Raw genomic sequence first — 20,985 nt, forward strand, 5'->3', positions numbered from 1 at the left:
AATTTTATAATATTGTTATCAACAATATCATAACGTGTCTCCCATATTCTATACAGCATCACAGAGTCCACATCAAACATTGTGTGAAAAAGTATTTTCTTTTGTTAGTTTTGAATTTGCCCCTTTTTTATTTCATTGAATGTCCCCTTGTTTTTGTGGTAAGAGACGGAGAATAGAAACTTCCCATCTAACCTCTCTAGACCATTGTGATGGGAACCCTGGGGTACAACCTAGAATTGTGGGTCTGCTGTGCTCCCCTTACTCTGCAGCCTGGATTTTCTCTCACAATGCTTTGCCAGTGACAAGCAGCAAATCCTTCCAGGCACTGTTACCTTGCATGAATGCTCTCCAAGGCACTCATGAACTATACACAGGGAAACACCAGCAAATATCCCCAGCCTTACACCCCAGGAATATACCATCTTACACTGCTCAAGACCTTTTCTAGAACAGTGCAAGCTCATTAATTAGTTCATCACTTCGTCAAAGGATAGTGGACATTCACCAGCCTTTGTAACCTGAGCTGATTCCCCAGGCACTTTAGATAAACTCACTGGTAAGGATAAAACATTAAAAAGTTTAACAGCTACAGAAAGAGAGATTTTAAGTGATAGGTATAAAGGTCAGAGATAGTTACCTACGAAAACAAAAAGTAAACACGCATTCTAAATCCTAAACTTATAGACTAAGGGTAGGTCTATACTTACCTGCCGGGGCGACGCGTAGCGTTCGACTTCTCGGAGTTCGAATTATCGCGTCTAATCTAGACGCGATAGTTCGAACTCCGAACGCGTTCCCGTCGACTCCGGAACTCCACCACCGCAAATGGCGGTGGCGGAGTCGACGGGGGAGCCGCGGACTTCGATCCCGCGGCGTCTGGACAGGTAAGAAGTTCGAACTAAGGTAGTTCGACTTCAGCTACGCTATTCGCGTAGCTGAAGTCGCGTACCTTAGTTCGACCCCCCACCCTAGTGTAGACCAGGCCTAAGTAAGATTTGAATCAAACAGCTTTTCTAACCCGGCTGGATGTTGGAGGCAGGTTATAGTTCTTAATACACAGGCTGAATTTCCTTCTCTGCTTGGGACAGTCTTCTCAGTTCCTTGTCTTCCTAGTATTCTTATTGCCTTCAGTATAGGTAGGGCAGAAGGTGGAATCATGATGCCACACCACTGTCCCTTATTTTATATTCTCAAGTCATGTCCCAGACATGTCCTGGTTGGCCTTGCTGAGTCACAGAGTTGAGCAATCTCCCATTGTGTGCTGCTTGCGCAACTGAGTTATAGAGTTGAGCAATTCTTATTGTGTGATGCTTACACAACTGTCTCTTGCAGAATTGTAAATCCCTTGTTTACAATTCCTCTACTGATCAATGGTCATTTAACGCCCGCCTGGGTATGGGTCACCACCCTTTAGTCACTGGAGAGCTAGCAGTGGGCATCTCCCAAACTCACAACATAGTTTGATAACAGCTGTATAGCAAATCTCATACACACTAACAATATACATATTTTGACAGAACAGTAGTTTTCAGCAGATCATGAGCTTTCATATGATAACTTGCAAGGCATGCTTTGTTTGAAATATCACAACCATATACCAGTCATGAATATGGGGGTTACAGGATGCTACTTTGAGGTATAGCATGTCACAACCATGCATTATTGTATGGACTTACTATTATTATTATTTGTATTACCATCGCACCTAGGAGCCCTAGTCATGAACCAGGACTCCATTGTGCTAGGTGCTGTACAAACATAAAAGACTTTTATCTTGGGCTCTCTAAGGTGACCTTTCCAATCTTTTCTGTTTCTGTGCAGATGAGAATTTTACCAAGCTCCTAATTATTCTCATCAACTTTCTCTGAACCCTTTTTCCTTCTGCAGTATTGTTTCTGAGATAGGGTGACTAGTTTTGAACCCAGTATTCTAGGTGAGGGCATTTCTATTGATTTATAGGACTGCATTATAACATACTTATATGTAGATAATAGTAAAAACATGGGGCCCCAATTAAGCAAACCACTTTAAGAAAAAAAAAGAGTGGTTGGGGAAGGGACCCCAAATGTCCTGGAACCTGCAATTTCAGGCTGTGACCCTGGCTATCTCCAATATAGACTTTGTGTAGTGCTTTGTCAGATGCTTTCCTAAATCTGACTAGATTACAGCATGAGCATTCCCCTATCAGTAGCCTGGCTGACCACTCGCAGAGGCTCGGGTTCTGGCATGGCCTATGTTTGTAAAACTGTTTCTCTTCCAGGAGGAAAAAAACAAAAATCTGAAGGCAGCAAAGACTCCTCTGCAGACCACTCACAAATGGAAGAGAATCCTGAAGGAAATCAGCTCGAAGCTGAGACCACCCAGCTAGAGAAGGTGCTACTGGTAAAAGGGGCTTGTGCAGGATAAGAAAGGGCTGTGTAAAAGAGAAAGCTAGGAGAGGGACTCTTAACAGTGATAGAAATCTCAGTTCAAGAGCTCAGTGCTGCTTTCTGACATGATCCTCACATCTGAGCTTGGAAAGTTGGTTCTTCTTTGAGTGTCCTCTGCATAGTTCTGCTCTTGCGATGCACTGACCAGTGCAGTTGAAACACTGGAACCTTCTGGTAATGTTTGAGCAGATTCTAAAGGTGTGGCTATAGAAGGGTGCATGGCTGTTGCCACCTCAATTCCTTCTAACCACAGCAGCAAAAGAACATGAACCTCTGCGGATCTCTCAGATCCATACCTAAATAAATGCCTTTTTACCTTTTAGACTAGTTATTGTTAAGATCAGATCTCTTTGATTAATCAAAGAGAGTGTCTTGCCTCAGATTCGGATGCCTCAGATCTACAGGTTCTGGTGGAAGATATTCCAGCACTGGAGAGTGAAATTTTCTTGTTTGATACATAAGATGTCCAGTAGTGTTCATTCGAGGAGAAGACCAGATCTGACACTTGTATCTAAGACCTAATCATTTCCTAAACAGTCTTCCTCCTCTTTCACATCACTTGTCAAACAATGTCATCTTTCATCGAGTCCACTGTGAGTTTTGCTCTGACCATAGATTCATAGAAGCTGGAGATGTCAAAGCTCTTAGATCATCTTGTCAACCTTCCTCGGGTGAAGGTAGGATTGGTCTCTTGAGCACAATTTCTAGTGCTTTATTCAGTCCAAAGTGGTGATGATTTCACCACTTTCTTAGGAGACAATTCCACGCCTTGACTACCAAGAAGACTTTCCTGTTGCTCAACCTGGGGAAAAAATGTGGAAGACGGAATGTGGGAGAAGTGTCTTTATTGAGCTGGGATAGTTTAGGGGGATCAGAAGGGAATTGGGGTTTGTGCTGGAGAAAATCGTGCACTCAAGGGAGCTGGTGCTCCTTGGCTCTTTTCACACGCTATACCAAATAATGTAGGGGCCTCTATTGTAGGATCAATATTTTTTACATGCAGTATTCTTTACCAGAGTGCAGATGTGACCATTGGCTTTATTCTGCTATTAACATTGCCATTTTCATTTCAGGACACCACTGAAAAAAAGTCAGGGATCCCTTTGGTACAGCTGCAGAGTTACCGTGCATTCTTCCGAGAGCTAGACCTTGAGGTGTTCACCATCCTGCACTGTGGGCTGCTGACCAAATCTATTTTGGACTCGGAGATGCACACAGAAGTAAGTGTAACTGAGTAAACTTGTACCAAGAGGGGCTAGAAGGTTGCTGCAGAACTATAACTGGTTCATTCTCACCGAGGATTTGGAAGACTTAGCCTCCTCTGCTTAACTAAAATTGAGGAAATCCAATCTCATCATGGCCCATGCCCACCTGCAGAAAGTCAGTATGCTGCTTCAGGGGAAGGTATCCATGTACACACAGGAGAAGACAGATGCCTTAGAAGGTCCTAGGACAGATAGTAACACTATAGCTGTGGCAAATAGATGTTACTTATGCACGTCCAGCTGGTGCTCCATCTTGGGGCTCTTTCAGCTTCGATCAGTCTCAGGCTTTGATCTCTCTTACTAACCACATGGGATGTGTTAAACCCTTTGGCGCTAATGGGGATTGCAAGTCACAAACCACATATGTTTTAGTGATGGCACATTACTGATGTCACAACCAAACCGTTCTCAGCTACTGTGAGAACATCATGTTCACTCCATTCACCTTCCCAACCAGACAGGACACACACAGACAGGGCACATGGAAAGAAAAAGAGAGAAGGCTCTTTCCTTGGGCAACCAATGTCTCATGTCCATGAGAGGGCAGATGGGAAAGACTGGACTGGAGGTGCATTCCCACTGCTGCATGGAGTTTTGCCCCTCAGCCACAGTTCCGTAACCAGCATCAGATGGGTAGGCAGAACCAAGTCCTGGACTAGTTAGGGTGTTATGGTAATATCTGTGAAACCAGGACCTTGAGGTTCGATAGGCTCAACACCCATAACTTGGATTGAAAAATAAAAGAAGGCATAGAAAAGGACATACACAAAACTGACCAAAGACATACAGAGTTGATTTTGGGTCACTGGGATTTATATTGCTCAGTCCATGGAAAAGTCTGAGGCTGTTCACAGCCATCCTTCCACAGTTTTCCATTAGCCCTTCTAATGCAAACCATCTTAGCTGAATGCGTAATGGAGAATTTTGGGGATCATCATTACCCTAAATCGCCAAGTTTACATAATCCACCCTGTGTATAACCCAAGATCCTGTGTGCCTACTTTTGAGGATGGTTAATGGAGATGAACATACTGAATTATTTTCTTCCTTGAAATTGTAGGCCAGAGAAATTGTACAGTTAGGGCCAGCAGAGCTTGCATTCCTTCTGGATGATCTTTGCCAAAAGCTGGAGCACATACTGATACCACCCGCTGCAAAAAGAGCCCCTTTCTTAAAGGTATGTACAAAAGGAAGAGGTGGGGCAAAGTGTTTACTAACTAGAGGCACGGAGAGTGAAATTCACCCTCAGGTAGAGAGCCTGCAGGAGGCTTCTGCGTTAGATTGAGGCTGGGGATACCAGTGGTGTACAGTCCCTGCCCCAAAAGCTTACAATCTAAATAGCAAGACTGATACAGGGCAGGGCAAAGGGATAGAACATGCCAGCAGTGTAAGCTGAGGGCTGGGCAGCAAAGGGCATGGCAGTGCTGCTATTTTTAATTGTTTTTTGTTTTTAATGTTGCGATTTAAGTTTTTTTACCAGGGGATTTGCTAAAAAGAAAGACACAAGAATGGAGAGAGGACATAGATGGGAAGGGGTGCAGGAGAAGAGGAAAGAGAGGAAAGGATGAAGGGCAGCTGGAGTGAGCCTGAGGTGAAGAGACTGAGGCATGGGGTGAAAAGGACTTGAAGCATCATTAGTGTCAGTGTCCCTAGGTCCCTGCTGCAGAACCTGCTGAGGCTGCTTCTGTGTCTGCTCTGCTGGCTACAAAGTTGCTCTGGTGTGGGGAGCTGGCTTTTCCCTGGAATGTGCCTGCTGCTCAAGCCCACCTGCCTGGGGGTCCCATCCATCAGGATGTGCTGAGCTGTGTTACTTAGAAGGGTTCGTGACACCCCGAGTCGAGGCTGCCTGAGCATTTCCACTACAGCCCCGCCCTTTCACTGGCTCATAACTATCTCAAACTTGCATCTTTTAGGACTGATATTTTTCAGGTCTGCCTGAGGGTGAATATTTTGTTGTCGGAAGTTTTGAGTCCAGTTGTTTTGGAGTATGACAAGAATGAAAACTACACTCCTTTTCCATTGTGCCTTTCTTCTGTTTACCAGCTGTAGCACTGTCTTTAGAGAGGCAAACTGACCTTGTGCTGAGACTCAGGCACTGGTTTGAGACTTAGGAGAGCTGGGTTCAGTTCCCAGCTCCAGCATGGGACATCATTCCTCTGTGACTCGCTTCTCCATCTGTCACATGGGGATAATAATCCTTCCTTTCTCCCAACCTTTGTCTGTTTGTCAGCTCTTTGGGACAGGGTCAGAGGCACTAAATTTTGTATAGCGCCTAGCACAATGGGCCATCATCTCAGATGGGTCCTCTAGACGCTACCATAGAACAAATAATAATAAGTTGTTTGCTGGAGCAGCAGCTTCTGTTTGGAGGAGAATTTCCTTTTGTAAGGAAGCAAGGAAGATTCAAGCAGTGAGTCCTCCCCTAGGTCTCTACTGGAGTCTCTTCTCCAGTAAATGGTTTCTGGAGGAGTGCCAGACCAGCCTCCATCCTTCCCTATTCCAGAACTGTTTGGCAGAAGGAATCCCTGCTTCACAGAGGCTTGTATTATCTAGAAATAATAAGAAAACTTTACACTTTTGAATTAATTCTTTGGTCCCACCCCTTGGCCTTCCAGGTTGTAGACTTGTCCCCTTTCCTCCACCCTGTCACAAAGATAGGCCCTTGAATCAAAGATCCCAGAGCTCTGGCCAGACAGACCATTGTCCCATTCTCTTGATTGGAGCGAAGGCAAGATTTCTACTCATGATATGTTATAAAGTGGAAGCAAGTGGGGGTAGGGAATTCAGCCTTATCTTAGAACTCCAGTTAATCAACAGCACTAATTGGAGGATGTACTTGCTTATGGAAACCACCCTGACCAGTCCTTCAGGCCCTCTGCAAGGGCAAATTTATTCTGTTCACTCTGTCTAAAGGGCATGTGTTTACTTATCTAAACCCAGCTAGTCCTTCTTCTTTAAAGATCTTCACAAAGGTTCTGGCACTGATGTTGCCAGGCTTCATTGTGGGAAGTACATATCTACCCTTTCCTGCATGACCACCTGACTGAGCCAGATCTGTCCTGGGGTCCTCTCAGTTTGAACAAGTCCCAGTTGCAGCCTTCTGAAGCTGCATCATTTGCACATGACTCTGGACATCTGGATGAAGAGGACTTTTTTTCCTCTCAACCATTTTGGAGTCTTTGTTTTCTCCTATTTAGCGAGTCCAATCTCAGCTGTTGGCATAATGCCAAGGTTTTCATAACTGGTGGTGTCATAGTTACCAAATGGACTGCACCTTTGACCCCGCCTGGTCTGTCCAAGTGAACCCTTCCGGGGTCTCGGGCTACCACTTCTCCTGGGGTGAATGTGATATTCCCCAGGGTGCAATCTGGCTCCCTTAGCTCTCCAGCCTGGGATGCCTTTTACACTGCTTTGCTGGTGAACAGCAACTTCTCCAGGTGCTGTGCACACACAACCACTAGCATATAAAATCACCCCAGCTGAATACATGAATGCTGTGCCCAGCCGTTCATGAATTATATATGGAGCAACACTTGCTCTGTTTCCCCAGTCCCAGCCTTGCTTCCTAGAAATGTGTGTCTTGCACTGCTCAGTATCCTCCTTAACAGTGCAAGCTCCTAGTAACCTATTATTCCAACACTGACTAATGATTATGCACCAGTCTTGTTGTCCTACGTAGAGATTCCCCAACATTTCAATCCAAGCATATACTGATTTTGATAAAACAATAAATCAAGTTTATTAACTAGAGAATGATGGATTTTAAGTGATTACAAGTGATAAGGCATAAAAGTCAGAATTGGTTGCAAAGGAAATAAAAATGCTAACTAATTCCTAAACTTACCGAGGCTAGTAGGTTTAAAAGCAGAAAAAGATATGTTTCACCGTACGCTGCAATACATTTTACAGGCTGTGTTTCTTTCTAGTCTGGGAATCTCTCTCTCTCTCTCACACACCACACACACACACCCTCCCTCCCTCCCTCCCTTAGTTCTGTGTTCTTCAGGTATTCATTGATGAAATGAGTAAGGCTAAGATTTTGTCACGGGTATTTTTAGTAAAAGTCAAGGACAGGTCAAGGGCAATAAAGGAAAATTCACTGAAGTCGTGGCCTGTCCCTGACTTTTACCAAAAATATCTGTGACAAAATGGGGATCTGCAGGTCCTGCTGTGGGCCAGTTGCGTGGCGGCTAAGAGCTCCGGGGACCCCCACTGCGGATTGGGTGTCGGAGCTCCAGGGTCCCCTGCCACCCACAGCTCCCGATCACCGCAGGCTGAAGTCACAGGCATCTCTGGAAGTCACAGAATCTGTGACTTCCATGACCTCTGTAACTAAATCATAGTCTTAGTCATAAGCAGAGAGATGGGAGATGGAGAGAAGAGGCGATGTGGAGGTCACTGTCTCCTATTCTTATACTCTTCTCCCCTCTTTGAGGATTACCCTCCCCTCCCCCCGGGTATAGACAAACAGTCCCCTGTGTATGTGAGATTTGAACCGTCTTTGAGATGAAATGTAAATTACTTGTTTACATCTCCTCCCTGCTGATAAATGGCTGATTAAGCAGGTAATGATCCTTTAGCACGTTGCTGTATGCTAATGTGTCTTTGTGTCTCAGAAATTGGTTTGTGCGTATTACCAGAATTACAACATATTTCAGTAACAATCATACAGTTAGGCTGTATAATTTTACACATAGTGCTGCAACACACATTTCAACAGGACAATAATAATCAGCAGATTGAGGTTTTTAAATGATACCTCACAAGGCATACTTTGTACAAAATATATCATAACTTTATAAAAGGGGTGAACATGGGGTACAGGGTGTCACAGTGGAATCACTCAATTCTCCCATTCTCAGATTGGGTGCTGGGTGGCAGGCCCTTGTGTCTCAACAGTGATCACCTCAGCAGGTCTGATTTAAGAACATAAGTACATAAGAGTGGCCATACTGGGTCAGACCAAAGGTCCATCTAGTCCAGTAGCCTGTCTTCCAACAGTGGCCAGTGCCAGGTGCCCCAGAGGGAATGAACAGAACAGGTAATCATCAAGTGATCCATCCCCTGTCGCCCATTCCCAGCCTCTGGCAAACAGAGGCTAGGAACACCATCGCTGCCCATCTTGGCTAATAGCCATTGATGGAGCTAATTTTTTTTTAACCCTGTTATAGTCTTGGCCTTCACAGCATCCTCTGGCAAAGAGTTCCACAGACTGACTGTGCGTTGTGTGAAAAAATACTTCCTCTTTTTGTTTTAAACCTGCTGCCTATTAATTTCATGTGATGACCCCTAGTTCTTGTGTTATGTGAAGGAATAAATAAGTGTTATGTACTTTCTTCACACCAGTCATGATTTTATAGACCTCTATCATATCCCCCCTTAGTTGTCTCTTTTCCAAGGTGAAAAGTCCCAGTCTTAATCTCCCCTCATACGGAAGCCCTTCTATATCCCTGTTCATACCCAATTCCGACATATAGTTCTCACACCTGCCATAACATTCCCCAAGTAAATTCAAGAAATAGTCCTCCTTTGGTTAAGTGCCAAAATCCAGGCCTTAGGAGCACTGAAAATCCCAGGGCAGAGTAGTGATGTCTCCTGTATTGAGAGCTGCTGAGTGCCCACATGGCTGTTAATATATAAGTTCACCAAGTTCTGCATATTTGTCATCCAGTCTTAGCCAATGCCTCAGCAAAAGTTTTCTCTCAGACCTATTGCCTGGGGCAGATGGAGGAGATATTTCTATAAAGCCAGCAGAGTGGTGCAGCGGAAGTGTGCTGGACCCATAACCCAGAGGTCGATCGATTGAAACCATCCTCTGCTAGCGATGGGCCTCGTTATTTAGGGGGCTGGGGCACGTGACTTATGAGGAGAGGCTGAGGGAACTGGGCTTATTTAGTCTGCAGAAGAGAAGAGTGAAGGGGGATTTGATAGCAGCCTTCAGCTACCTGAAGGGGAGTTGCAAAGAGGATGGAGCTTGGCTGTTCTCAGTGGTGTCAGATAATTTACTGACCTTGGCACAAAAAGCGGGAATGTGCTAATAAAGTTTGCGGATGACACAAAGCTGGGAGGTATTGCTAACACAGAGAAGAACCGGGATATCATACAGGAAGATCTGGATGACCTTGTAAACTGGAGTAATAGTAATAGGATGAAATTTAATAGTGAAAAGTGCAAGGTCATGCATTTAGGGATTAATAATAAGAATTTTAGTTATAAATTGGGGACACATCAGTTGGAAGTAACAGAGGAGGAGAAGGACCTCGGAGTATTGGTTGATCACAGGATGACTATGAGCCGCCAATGTGATATGGCCTTAAAAAAGCTAATGCGGTTTTAGGATGCATCAGGCGAGGTATTTCCAGCAAAGATAAGGAGGTGTTAGTACCATTATATAAGGCACTGGTGAGACCTCATCTGGAATACTGTGTGCAGTTCTGGTCTCCCATGTTTAAGAAGGATGAATTCAAACTGGAACAGGTTCAGAGACGGGCTACTAGGATGATCCGAGGAATGGAAAACCCGTCTTATGAAAGGAGACTCAAAGAGCTTGGCTTGTTTAGCCTAACCAAAAGAAGTTTGAGAGGGGATATGATTGCTCTTTATAAATATATCAGAGGGATTAATATTAGGGAGGGAGAGGAATTATTTAAGCTTAGTACCAGTGTGGACACAAGAACAAATGGGTATAAACTGGACACTAGGAAGTTTAGACTTGAAATTAGACTAAGGTTTCTAACCATTAAAGGAGTGAAGTTCTGGAACAGCCTTCCAAGGGGAGTAGTGGGGGCAAAAGACATATCTGGCTTTAAGACTAAGATTGATAAGTTTATGGAAGGGATGGTATGATGGGATAGCCTAATTTTGGCAATTGATCTTTGATTATCAGCAGGTGAGTATGCCCAGTGGTCTGTGATGGGATGTTAGATGGGATGGGATCTGAGTTACTGCAGAGAATTCTTTCCTGGGTGCTGGCGGGTGAGTCTTGCCCAGATGCTCAGGGTTTAACTGATCGCTATATTTGGGGTCGGGAAGGAATTTTCCTCCAGGGCAGATTGGGAGAGGCCCTGGAGGTTTTTCGCCTTTCTCTGCAGCGTGGGGCATGGGTCACTTGCTGGAGGATTCTCTGTAGCTTGAGGTCTTCAAACCACAATTTGAAGACTTCAATAACTCAGACATAGGTTAGGGATTTGTTATAGAAGTGGATGGGTAAGATTCTGTGGTCTGCATTGTGCAGGAGGTCAGACTAGATGATTATAATGGTCCCTTCTAACCTTAAAGTCTATGAGTCTATAACAGAACAAGGACCAATGGTCTCAAGTTGCAGTGGAGGAGATCTAGGTTGGCTATTAGGAAAAACTATTTCACTAGGAGGGTGGTGAAGCACTGGAATTGGGTTACCTAGGGAAGTGGTGGAATCTTTATCTTTAGAGGATTTAAGGCCCGGTTTGACAAAGCTCTGGCTGGGATGATTTAGTTGGGGTTGGTCCTGCTTTGAGCAGGGGATTGGACTAGATGACCTCCTGAGGTCTCTTCCAACCCTAATCTTCTATGATATGTAATCTGCATTGTTTTGCGTGGCCTCATTTAAAGGATGGTCCTGCTTCTCAATCTGGAGGCACACTGCTATTAGAATCCCATTGTAATGGATCTGTGGATCTTAGAACAAAGGAGAAAAAGAAAATTTATCCATGCTTACATGAAAATTTCCTTTCTTTGAGTAATAAGGTCCATAGACCCAGTCCCTCCTGGAAACAAATGGATCACCCAGAATAGAGATGGAAATTAGCATTCAAGGATTTGGATTTGTTGTTGTTTGGGGGATTTTTTTGATAAAATGCTTTTTGAGGAAAAAACCTATCTAAAGATAGTTTTAATTAAGATACATTATAGCTCAAATATATCTCATCATGGAATAGGGATTACAAATTCTAATTCTATAGTATGAGATGATATATTCATGTAATGTTTAAGAAAAGTTTTGTACACAGACAAATTTGTGTACACAGAGTCAATCCCTTACCTCTCTCTAAAAATGCAAAGTTTCAAAAAGTTCAATGAATAGAAGATTGTTGGGGGCGGAATAGATCTGGACAAGAAGAAGAAGTCTGGAGATAAATGTGAGACGGGAGGGACAGGCAGTAGAAACAAAAGTGAAACTGTTTGAGCAGCATATTCCAGAAGTCTTGAGGTCTTTCTGAGTTTAGCCTTCATTGATTTGAGATCTACCACACCATTCTCTCACTAGAAGGGAAAACCTATAATGGCAACAGGCCGTGAAAGAGACCCAGTTTGGGAATATTTTAATGAAGTTCCTCTACCTGTGAGTAAGACAGGCATGCATGCATAATGCAAACAGTGCAACAAAGAAATGCAAGGCCTGGTTGCCCGAATGAAACAACATCATGAGAAGTGTTCCTTCTCAGGAGGAAGCTGAGTTGAAGATTAAAGGAACATGTCTGAACATGCAGGATCTTCAGGTTGGTAAACTTTTTTATTTCATACTTCTTTCTTAAGGACTGCCTGTCTTCCTTCTGGACTATTCTTGAATTCTTATGTTTGAGCAAAAAATATATAGTTGTTACTCTATGGTACTATCATTTTAGATGCAGTAGTGATAAAAAATAAATAGCTGAAATAGGCAGATCTTCCTTTTACAATTTCACCTTGAAAGTAGTACTGAGTGTCAGTGAGTAATACTAAATGAGCAGTTTGGTAATAATAATTAAATAACTGCATTGACTTATTTTGTTTAGGAGACTCCATCCTCAACATACAGGATTCTAAAGATTACCTTCAAGATCACCATTATTTTCTATAGTTTGAATTATCTGCCAATGATAGTGTTTCAGTTACAGCATGTATGTCACAGAGCCACAGCATCACCTGTAGCAAAAAGAAAAGATCTCCATCATCCAGAAACAACCATAGATAAGTTTGTGATAAGAACCAGCAGATAACAAAAAGAGGTAATTGATTAAAAAATTGCCTGGTTTGTTTATGCAACAAACTCTCCTTTGCATATGATTGAGAACCCACACTTCATTAACATGGTTCAGTCATTAAGACCAGGATACAGTCCACCCAACAGAGCAGATGTCGCAGGCAAATTGCTGGATAAAGTGTTTGAAAGAGAAGTTGAGCAGTTTGAAAAATGTCTAGAGGGTGAAATTTTTAACCTGAGTCTTGATGGGTGAAGCAGTGTCCAGAATGATCCTATTGTATGTGCTTGTGTGACAACAGAAAAACGGAATGTCTTCCTTACAGAAACAATTGATACATCAGGAAATGCATACACCGCAGAATACTTACCAGAAGTAGCAGTAAAAGCTGTGAAAAAAAATTCAAATGTCTAGTACGCAGCTTGGTCACATACAATGCTGCAAATGTATCCAAGATGAGCAGAAATTTAGAAGAGCATGAAGAGAGTCCCAAGCTAACAACATATGGTTGCAGTGCTAATTTGATGCATCTCCTAGCCAAAGACAAAGTGTTCCAGAAATAAAAGCTAATGTTGTTGAAATTGCAAAATACTTCCATAACAACCACTTTGCAGCAGCTGCTCTGAAAAACGTGGGAGGAACCAAGCTAACTCTCCCACAAGACGTGCGATGGAACTCAGTAGTGGACTGTTTTGAGCACTATATCAAGAATTGACCTAATCGGATGACAGTTTGTGAACAAAATAGTGAAAAAATAGATGGCACCGTCACAGACAAAGTTCTCAACATTGGTCTTAAGAGAAATGTTGAACACATGCTGAGTACCCTGAAGTCTACTTCTGTAGCCTTTAACAAAATGCAGGGAAATAGCTATTTTATTGCTGACGCTGTTGAAATTTGGAAGGATCTGAATGAGATTTTAAAAAGAGAAATATGCAATGACAGAGTTAAATTACAAGCATTTAAAAAAACAAGTGGGACAAGCACTATTGCCAGCTCATTTTCTTGCAAATATTCTCAATACTCAGTACCAGAGTCAAACCTTAACTGCTGAAGAAGAGGAGTTGGCTATGACATGGACATTCAGCAATCAACCCTCCATAATGCCAACTATAATAAACTTCAGAGCTAAGGGAGAACCATTCAAGAAATATATGTTTGCTGATGATGTTTTAAAGAAAGTCACAGCAGTGAACTGGAGGAAGTCACTTAAGCGCTTGGATTCAGAGACTGTTGAAGTGATAATCTTACTTTTAACAGCAGTAGCTTCTTCTGCTGGTGTAGAAAGAATATTTTCTTCCTTTCGACTAATTCATTCCAAACTGATAAATCGTTTGGGACCTGAAAAAGCAGGAAATCTTGTTTATCTTTTCCAGATTATGAACAAACAGGAAAATGAAGGTGAAGATGACTGAGTTAGCTGCAGAAGCCAATATTTTAAGTTTCTCATGTTGACCTGCCTGACATAATAGATTTAATTTTTGTTTGTTTTTTAAATTTCATTTATCTATTTTAGTTAAAAAATTTTTTAACAAAACAACCCTGATTTTAAAAAACTTGAATGCTTAACAAAATTCAAAAATTCACATGCTTGTTTTGTTAAAATATTATATCTATGCTATTGAAGAAAAAAATCTAGAATACATAACATTGTTGTTTTAGTTAAATAAAACAATTTAAATATCTGTCTTGTGATTTTCTCCTCCTAATACAGCATGGCAAGAAAATCCTCCAAACATTAATGATTAACCTGTTGAATTGGAGATAGTTCACCTCCCAATGACTTCATAAATATCTGCTTCAATTACTTTTGGTAAATGAAATAATCAAACAATCATTCATTTTCTGATATAGATGTTAAAACAAATCTGAAAAGTTTTCAAAATAAATCACTTTAAAAATATACAGTATGCACCATCTAAAAATGAAACCTACATCTATCTCTGAGTTGTGAAGAATATGTATTAAGGTTATAACAACCAACAAGAATGCACATTTATGTAGAAATCCATGATTAAATCGAGTCTTCCTGACTAGTGATTTAAATCATGATTTAAATCAAAACCACCCTGTTTCCTAATAGAAACTAGACAATCTCATTGTACCATAGTTAATATAACTAATGTATACCCTCTGTCCTCCTGCAGACTAATTCTTCATTTCATTGTTGCTTAGCATGTTTGTCAGCATCTCTCACCTCATACATGTTATGTATTGACAAAAGACCCCCATCTGTTTCCCATTCTCACTTTCCCAGTAGAATTCAAGCGTTAGAAATGTTACAACCATTTTGGCTCCTTTCTATTTGGTGATCTGGCTCCCAGTGGCTGTGGCCATCTTAAACTTTGTGGACTTCCAGCTTTATATCCTTGGTACCTGCCAATGAGTGAAACTGAACAGGACTGCACAAGCTGAGTTAGTTTTATTCTCTCCATCAGGTGGTGTGCTTGTATCTTTGAGCTCCTATAAATTAAGAATGAAGAAGTGATTTTAAATATTTGGGTTCACAGCAGGGGAAAGCCTGTAGGAAGATTGGATTCTCCCATCTGTGTCAGAGATCGTCTCAAGAAGTTGCCCAGTGTGCAGTTGAGTTGCTGAAACCACTGTGTAATCATATGGAGAACATGCACAATTACTTCCAGGTCAGAAGGCAGCAACTTGATTCTTAATAATTGCCAAGGGTTTTTTGTTTTATATCATTTCATTTATGGAAATGGAGGGGCAATGACATACGATAATTCTTGAAATAATATTTAATTAATAGTTTGTTCTGTGTTTAAGGCACTAATTACAGAAAACCAGGGAGTGGTGGATGGACCAAGAGTGAACATTCAGGAGCACCAGCTTATGTCGTCTTGTTACCAGCAGCTGCTGCAGGCCTTTCGCCTCCTGTTTGCTTGGTGAGTGTAAGGAGTGGCATGTTCATAGGGGTATGTAAACAAAGCCTGTTTATTGCTTTTTGTATGGGTTCCTCTTCACTGAAGGGCTCATATGTAGCAAATAGCACATGCAGAACATCAAATTGTAGTGATACAGGCTTTTAAGAAAATGTTATATATTATATTACAATTGCTGTAAATTCAGTCAAACTATAAAGAATTGAAACTATAGATGATTAACCCTGGTTACAGTAATTTAAGATTCCATGCTGCAAATGGGTTCCAAGGCAATTACCTGGTTTTAACAGATCATGTGATCTTGGATTAAAGCCAGCAGAAGTACCGTATATACTCGATCATAAACCAGTTCCTTTATAAGCCAACCCCACCCTCCCACCCCCAAGATGGATAAGTAAAAATGGAAGAATTTTATGACCCGTCCATAAGACAACTTTCAGGGGTCAGCAAACTTTGGCTCCTGGGCTATCAGGATAAGCCGCTGACGGGCTGAGATGGTTTGTTTACCTCGAGCGTCCGCAGGCATGGAGGTAAACCTAAATAAAGAAAGCGTCCTGGCGTGCCAGCTGCTTACCCTGATGGGCCGGGACAGCAACTGGTGGGAAAATTTTTCGGGGGGAGAAGCTGGGGGTCAGGGTAGTAACTCCTGTGACCACCCCCCACATGACCCCACCCCTAGCCCGGAACCCCCACACTCTCCCCATCCCATCCCTTACCACCTTATCTGGGGAGGGCCAGGGGAGGATGTCTCTGTCCTGGCTGGAGCTGCTCCGGCAGAGTGGGCAGCATGGCTGCAGCCTGCTCCAGCGGGCCAGACCAGGCAGCACAGCCGCAGCATGTTCCAGCAGGCTGGGCGAGGCGGCACGGCTGCAGTGTGCTCCAGTGGGCCAGGTGGCGTGGCTATAGCCTGCTGTGGGGGGCGGGGCCAAGCGGTACAACTGCAGCCTGCCAGCCCTGGAGCTGCAGTTGCTTCGGAGGCTGGGGGGAGAGCAGCATGGCCAGAAACGGAGAGACTCTGGCCCTGTCCCTTCCCTTCTGGCTCTGCTGGCTGTGCTGCTCTCCTTGTTCCCTCTGTTGAGGGGAGAGGCTGTGTCCCACCTCTCCCTCTCTATACCCGTTCATAAGCTGACCCCCTTCTCTGGTGCTTCCCTTTTTTACTAAAAAAAATTCAGCTTATGAACGAGTATATATGGTAAGACACTTATCTTTGTGCTTTCCAGTCTGTCTAGACATCTGAGAATAGCTAAAACAGTAAGTCCTTCTCTCCACAACTCAGCATTCAGGCAACAAGAGAGAAAAATTGATCCACAGATACTACAATGATGGCTATATTAGAAATACATATTCCTTACGATAACAACAAAAACTCAGTTGCATGGTTAAGCACGCAAGTCAGAGGTGCAATGCCAAAGTTATGGTTGCACACGCAGCCCAAACTTGGCCTCTACAGTTGCTCAAATAATACAATAGAATACCATAAAAACTTTTTTTCTGCAGCCTAGTATCTTTTAATGAATACAGTGAATAAGACATGGCTCTGCTGATCATCCTATATATAAATTTTTTATGGGCTATGTTTGTCAGGCATACATAGAGTAATATGCAATGGTGAAAAATGATACGTATGTATCTTAGGTAGTTGGGGGAAAAGTGTAATGTTATGTTGTATTATTTGAAAAATATTGTGTCATTCAACGTGTACACAGAAGGGGGGCAGAATTAAGGGCATACAGCTAACCCTAACTTTGGCATCCACTAAAGTTTAAGTGCTTAATGATGAACCTTAACATTCCCCTAAAATAGTTGAATGAAATTTCCAAGGGGTGGTTGTTTATTTTTAAGAAATTCCATCCTCTGAAGCTCTTTGGCTAAGCTCCAGTGGGAATACCCTTTGTCATGCAAGGAGTATACGAGTGCTTACTGAATACTTACCACACACACTGAAGGAAGGGTATGAACTTTCACTGACCTGTTTTGTGTTCTGTGTGCATATTGCTTTTAATGGCCTAGAAAAGCTAAAGCAATTTCATGTGACCCAAATTCTCATTTTTTTTCAAGAATTCTCTGATCTCCTCTTTTCCCGTAGCCAGGACAGAGCTGTTCTAATTGTCCAAACTTTTTATTTTTCTTCTTGAAGACAGATTTAAAAGATTCTTAGCCATTGTGTAGCTGGCATTAATTTCTTCCTGTCCTCCAATTTGTCATATTGATGATGATCTGCGGCTCTTCTCTTTTTCCCCAGGAGTGGATTTTCTCAACATGAAAATAGTGACTTGCTGAGGTCAGCCCTCAAGGTCCTTGCAGACAGACTAAAGCCTGGAGAGACAGAGTTTCTTCTTTTTGAGGACCTAATCAGGTAGGATAAATAAAGGCAACAGTGCTGCATCCCCAGAACTTTAACAGAAATAATATTCAAAACAAATTCTATATTTCCTGTGGGTGTTCTGCACAAATGTGACAGATAAAATCGATTAAGGGTTCCTGAGATTTTTTTAGAACACAGGGCTTGATGCTCAGGGACAGCATAAATATATATGCAGCTCTTGGAAAGTGGAGGCACCTGAGGTCTATGAAATACTTGGAAATAGAGCAGGGGGTACTAGTATGTGTAAAATATTCTGAGAGGGACAGCGAGGGGTGCCCTGGTTAGAGCATGCGAGAGCGTGTGTGTGTGTGTGTGTGTGTGTGTGTGTGTGTGTGAGAGAGAGAGAGAATCTCTTCTGGATGTGTACTGTTGGTCAAAAACAAACTGAGGGAGTACAAGGAATGGATTGGAAAATGATTTTGACAGTTATTATAATTCTGCAGTTCAAGGTCTCTCTCAATTCTGGACGTCTGGGCTGCTCTTCCCTCTGCAGCTTCGTGGAGGTGGAGCTGTTTTGGTGCCACATGCTCTGGCCACCCCACCTCTGCTGCCGCTTGCTGCTGGATTCTCTGCCTCTGTGGCAGCAGACAATGGTGATTTCTGTTGCCCCTGCGCTTACTCTTTTCTGTTTTTTAACTTTTTCTGCCCAGTTTTTGGGCAGTGTGGAGCAGGGTTCTCCTTCCTCGATGTTTCTCCTCCTCTTCTCTGGTTGATTAACCCTTTGGAGTTTTAACCCTCCCTGAGCCTCCACTGCAGTGTTTTCCTGCTGGCTCCTTGGCCCCTTACAGGCACGGCTGAGCAGCCAAAAGAGCACTGGATCAAATCCAAGCAGTGCTTGATTTGTGAGGCAGGCTTCCCAGGCTCGGCAGACGATGATTTGTGCTCAGCCTGCACCCAGCCCTCCATTCCTAATTCTGTTAGGTACTGGGGCTATGCGTCGGACAGCCAAGTGGGGTCCCTACCCACCAAGGCAGCTGTGACTCAAATGGGGGGAAAATGGACCAGGAACCCCAGTGCAGAACAGGGAGCGGTTCCAAAAACGAGGAGAACCCTGACCACTTGACTAAGGGGATAAGTCCCAGGTGCCTCTTGCAAAGCAAGTCATAAAATGGGTCCTGAGTGCCCTGGGGATAGAAGGACGTCTAATCAGCCCTTTCCAAGCTGTCCAGGTGGGTCTGATGGGTTCACCCTCCCCTCCCAGGGGGAGTGGGACTCAGTGGGGGAGGATTCAGAGCCAGACCTCTCAAGAGGGCTCCAGGCCCGAAGGAAGACAAGCTGTAGGCGGCCTCCCCAAAGCCGCAGCAGAGCTTATATGCTCCCAAAGTGCGCAAAAAAAAAAATTTAAAAAATCTGAAAGGGGAAAGAAAAGGCACAAAAAATCCAGGAGATCAGAATCCTCTGACTCCTCCCTCTGCTCCCCTGCAGAAGGCGAGCTGTCTGGCTCTGAGTCCAAACAGGCTGGGGGAAAAACTCTGCAAAAGCTTTTTCTCCTGGAGAAATGTCAAGCCATGTGCAGCAAGGTTATCTGCACGATTCAAACCCAACCTCAGCAGGCTCCTGAGAGTGAGTAGCAGAATCAATTCTTCCCTCAAATCCCTTCCCAGTGGCGATAATACCCCTTCATTTTTCCTTCCAGGAGGTGAGTAGGGTGAGTGGGGTAAGCTAGGTAAGGGCCAGCACATTAACAAGTGCGACCTCAGGCTCCATAACATTCCAGACCCAAAGGGCTCCATTGCTGAAATACCAAAGGCTGATGCTGCTTTAGCGTCTCTCTCCAGGGATACGGTTAGCCCCTCAGAAGGGGATTTCTACCCTACGGATCCCACAGATAGGAAGATGGAGGCCATTCTCAAACAGAACTTTGAAGCCTCCTCTGCCACCTTCCGAGCATCCTTGGGAGCAGCTGCCTGCTTTGCAAGAGCATCTCTCCTGGCTGGGAGATCACAAAGCCCGTAAGGAGAGAGATCACCCTGACTTTGACTCCATTTTAATGAATATCTCCCTAGCAACAGTAATTGTAGCTGACACCTCAATGGATACAATGAGATTCTCAGAATCATAGAAGATTAGGGTTGGAAGAGACCTCAGGAGGTCATCTAGTCCAACCCCCTGCTCAAAGCAGCACCAACACCAACTAAATCATCCCAGCCAGGGCTTTGTCAAGCTGGGCCTTAAAACCCTCTGAGGATGGAGATTCCGTCACCTCCCTAGATAACCCATTCCAGTGCTTCACCACCCTTCTAGTGAAATAGTGTTTCCTAATATCCAGCCTAGACCTCCCCCACTGCAACTTGAGACCATTGCTCCTTGTTCTGTCATCTGCCACCACTGAGAACAGCCTAGCTCCATCCCCTTTGGAACCCCGTTTCAGGTAGTTGAAGGCTGCTATCAAATCTCCCCTCACTCTTCAGACTAAATAACCCCAGTTCCCTCAGTCGCTTCTCATAAGTCATGTGACCCAGCTCCCTAATCATTTTTGTTGCCCTCCGCTGGACTCTCTCCAATTTGTCCAGATCCCTTCTGTAGTGGGGGGACCAAAACTGGACGCAGTACTCCAGGTGTGGCCTCACCAGTGCCGAATAGAGGGAAATAATCACTTCCCTCAATCTGCTGGCAATGCTTCTACTAATACAGCCCAATATGCCGTTGGCCTTCTTCGCAACGAGGGCACACTGCTGACTCATATCCAGCTTCTCGTCCACTGTAATCCCAAGGTCCTTTTCTGTAGAACTGCTGCTTAGCTAATCGGTCCCCAGCCTGTAGCGGTGCATGGGATTCTTCCTTCCTAAATGCAGGACTCTGCACTTGTCCTTGTTGAACCTCATTAGATTTCTTTTGGCCAAATTCTCCAATTTGTCTAGGTCACTCTGGACCCTATCCCTACCCTCCGGCATATCTATCTCTCCCACCAGCTTAGTGTCATTTGCAAATTTGCTGAGTGTGCAATTCATCCCATCATCCAGATCATTGATAAAGATGTTGAACAAAACTGGCCCGAGGACCAACTCCTGGGGTACTCTACTTGATACCGGCTGCCAAATAGACATCGAGCCGTTGATCACCACCCGCTGAGCCTGACAATCCAACCAG

The 20,985-nt window shown here is 43.6% G+C and overlaps 1 protein-coding gene across 4 annotated transcripts in view; it reads left to right on the plus strand.

Moving 5' to 3' along the window:
* Positions 1 to 20,985, plus strand: part of FANCD2 (FA complementation group D2) — a 199,405-nt gene that overhangs the window by 104,424 nt on the left and 73,996 nt on the right. For 3 of the 4 annotated variants that reach the window (XM_045023931.1, XM_045023930.1, XM_045023928.1), the window contains 6 exons: positions 2,261 to 2,382; positions 3,503 to 3,649; positions 4,755 to 4,871; positions 15,144 to 15,275; positions 15,415 to 15,533; positions 17,773 to 17,886. In XM_045023931.1, the coding sequence (XP_044879866.1) occupies positions 2,261 to 2,382; positions 3,503 to 3,649; positions 4,755 to 4,871; positions 15,144 to 15,275; positions 15,415 to 15,533; positions 17,773 to 17,886 (751 nt within the window). The remainder of the gene's footprint in view (positions 1 to 2,260; positions 2,383 to 3,502; positions 3,650 to 4,754; positions 4,872 to 15,143; positions 15,276 to 15,414; positions 15,534 to 17,772; positions 17,887 to 20,985) is intronic. The other variant, XM_045023929.1, reaches the window with a different exon arrangement.

The sequence above is a fragment of the Mauremys mutica genome, chromosome 7 (assembly GCF_020497125.1).
Source record: "Mauremys mutica isolate MM-2020 ecotype Southern chromosome 7, ASM2049712v1, whole genome shotgun sequence".
Classification (NCBI taxonomy): Eukaryota; Metazoa; Chordata; order Testudines; family Geoemydidae; genus Mauremys; species Mauremys mutica.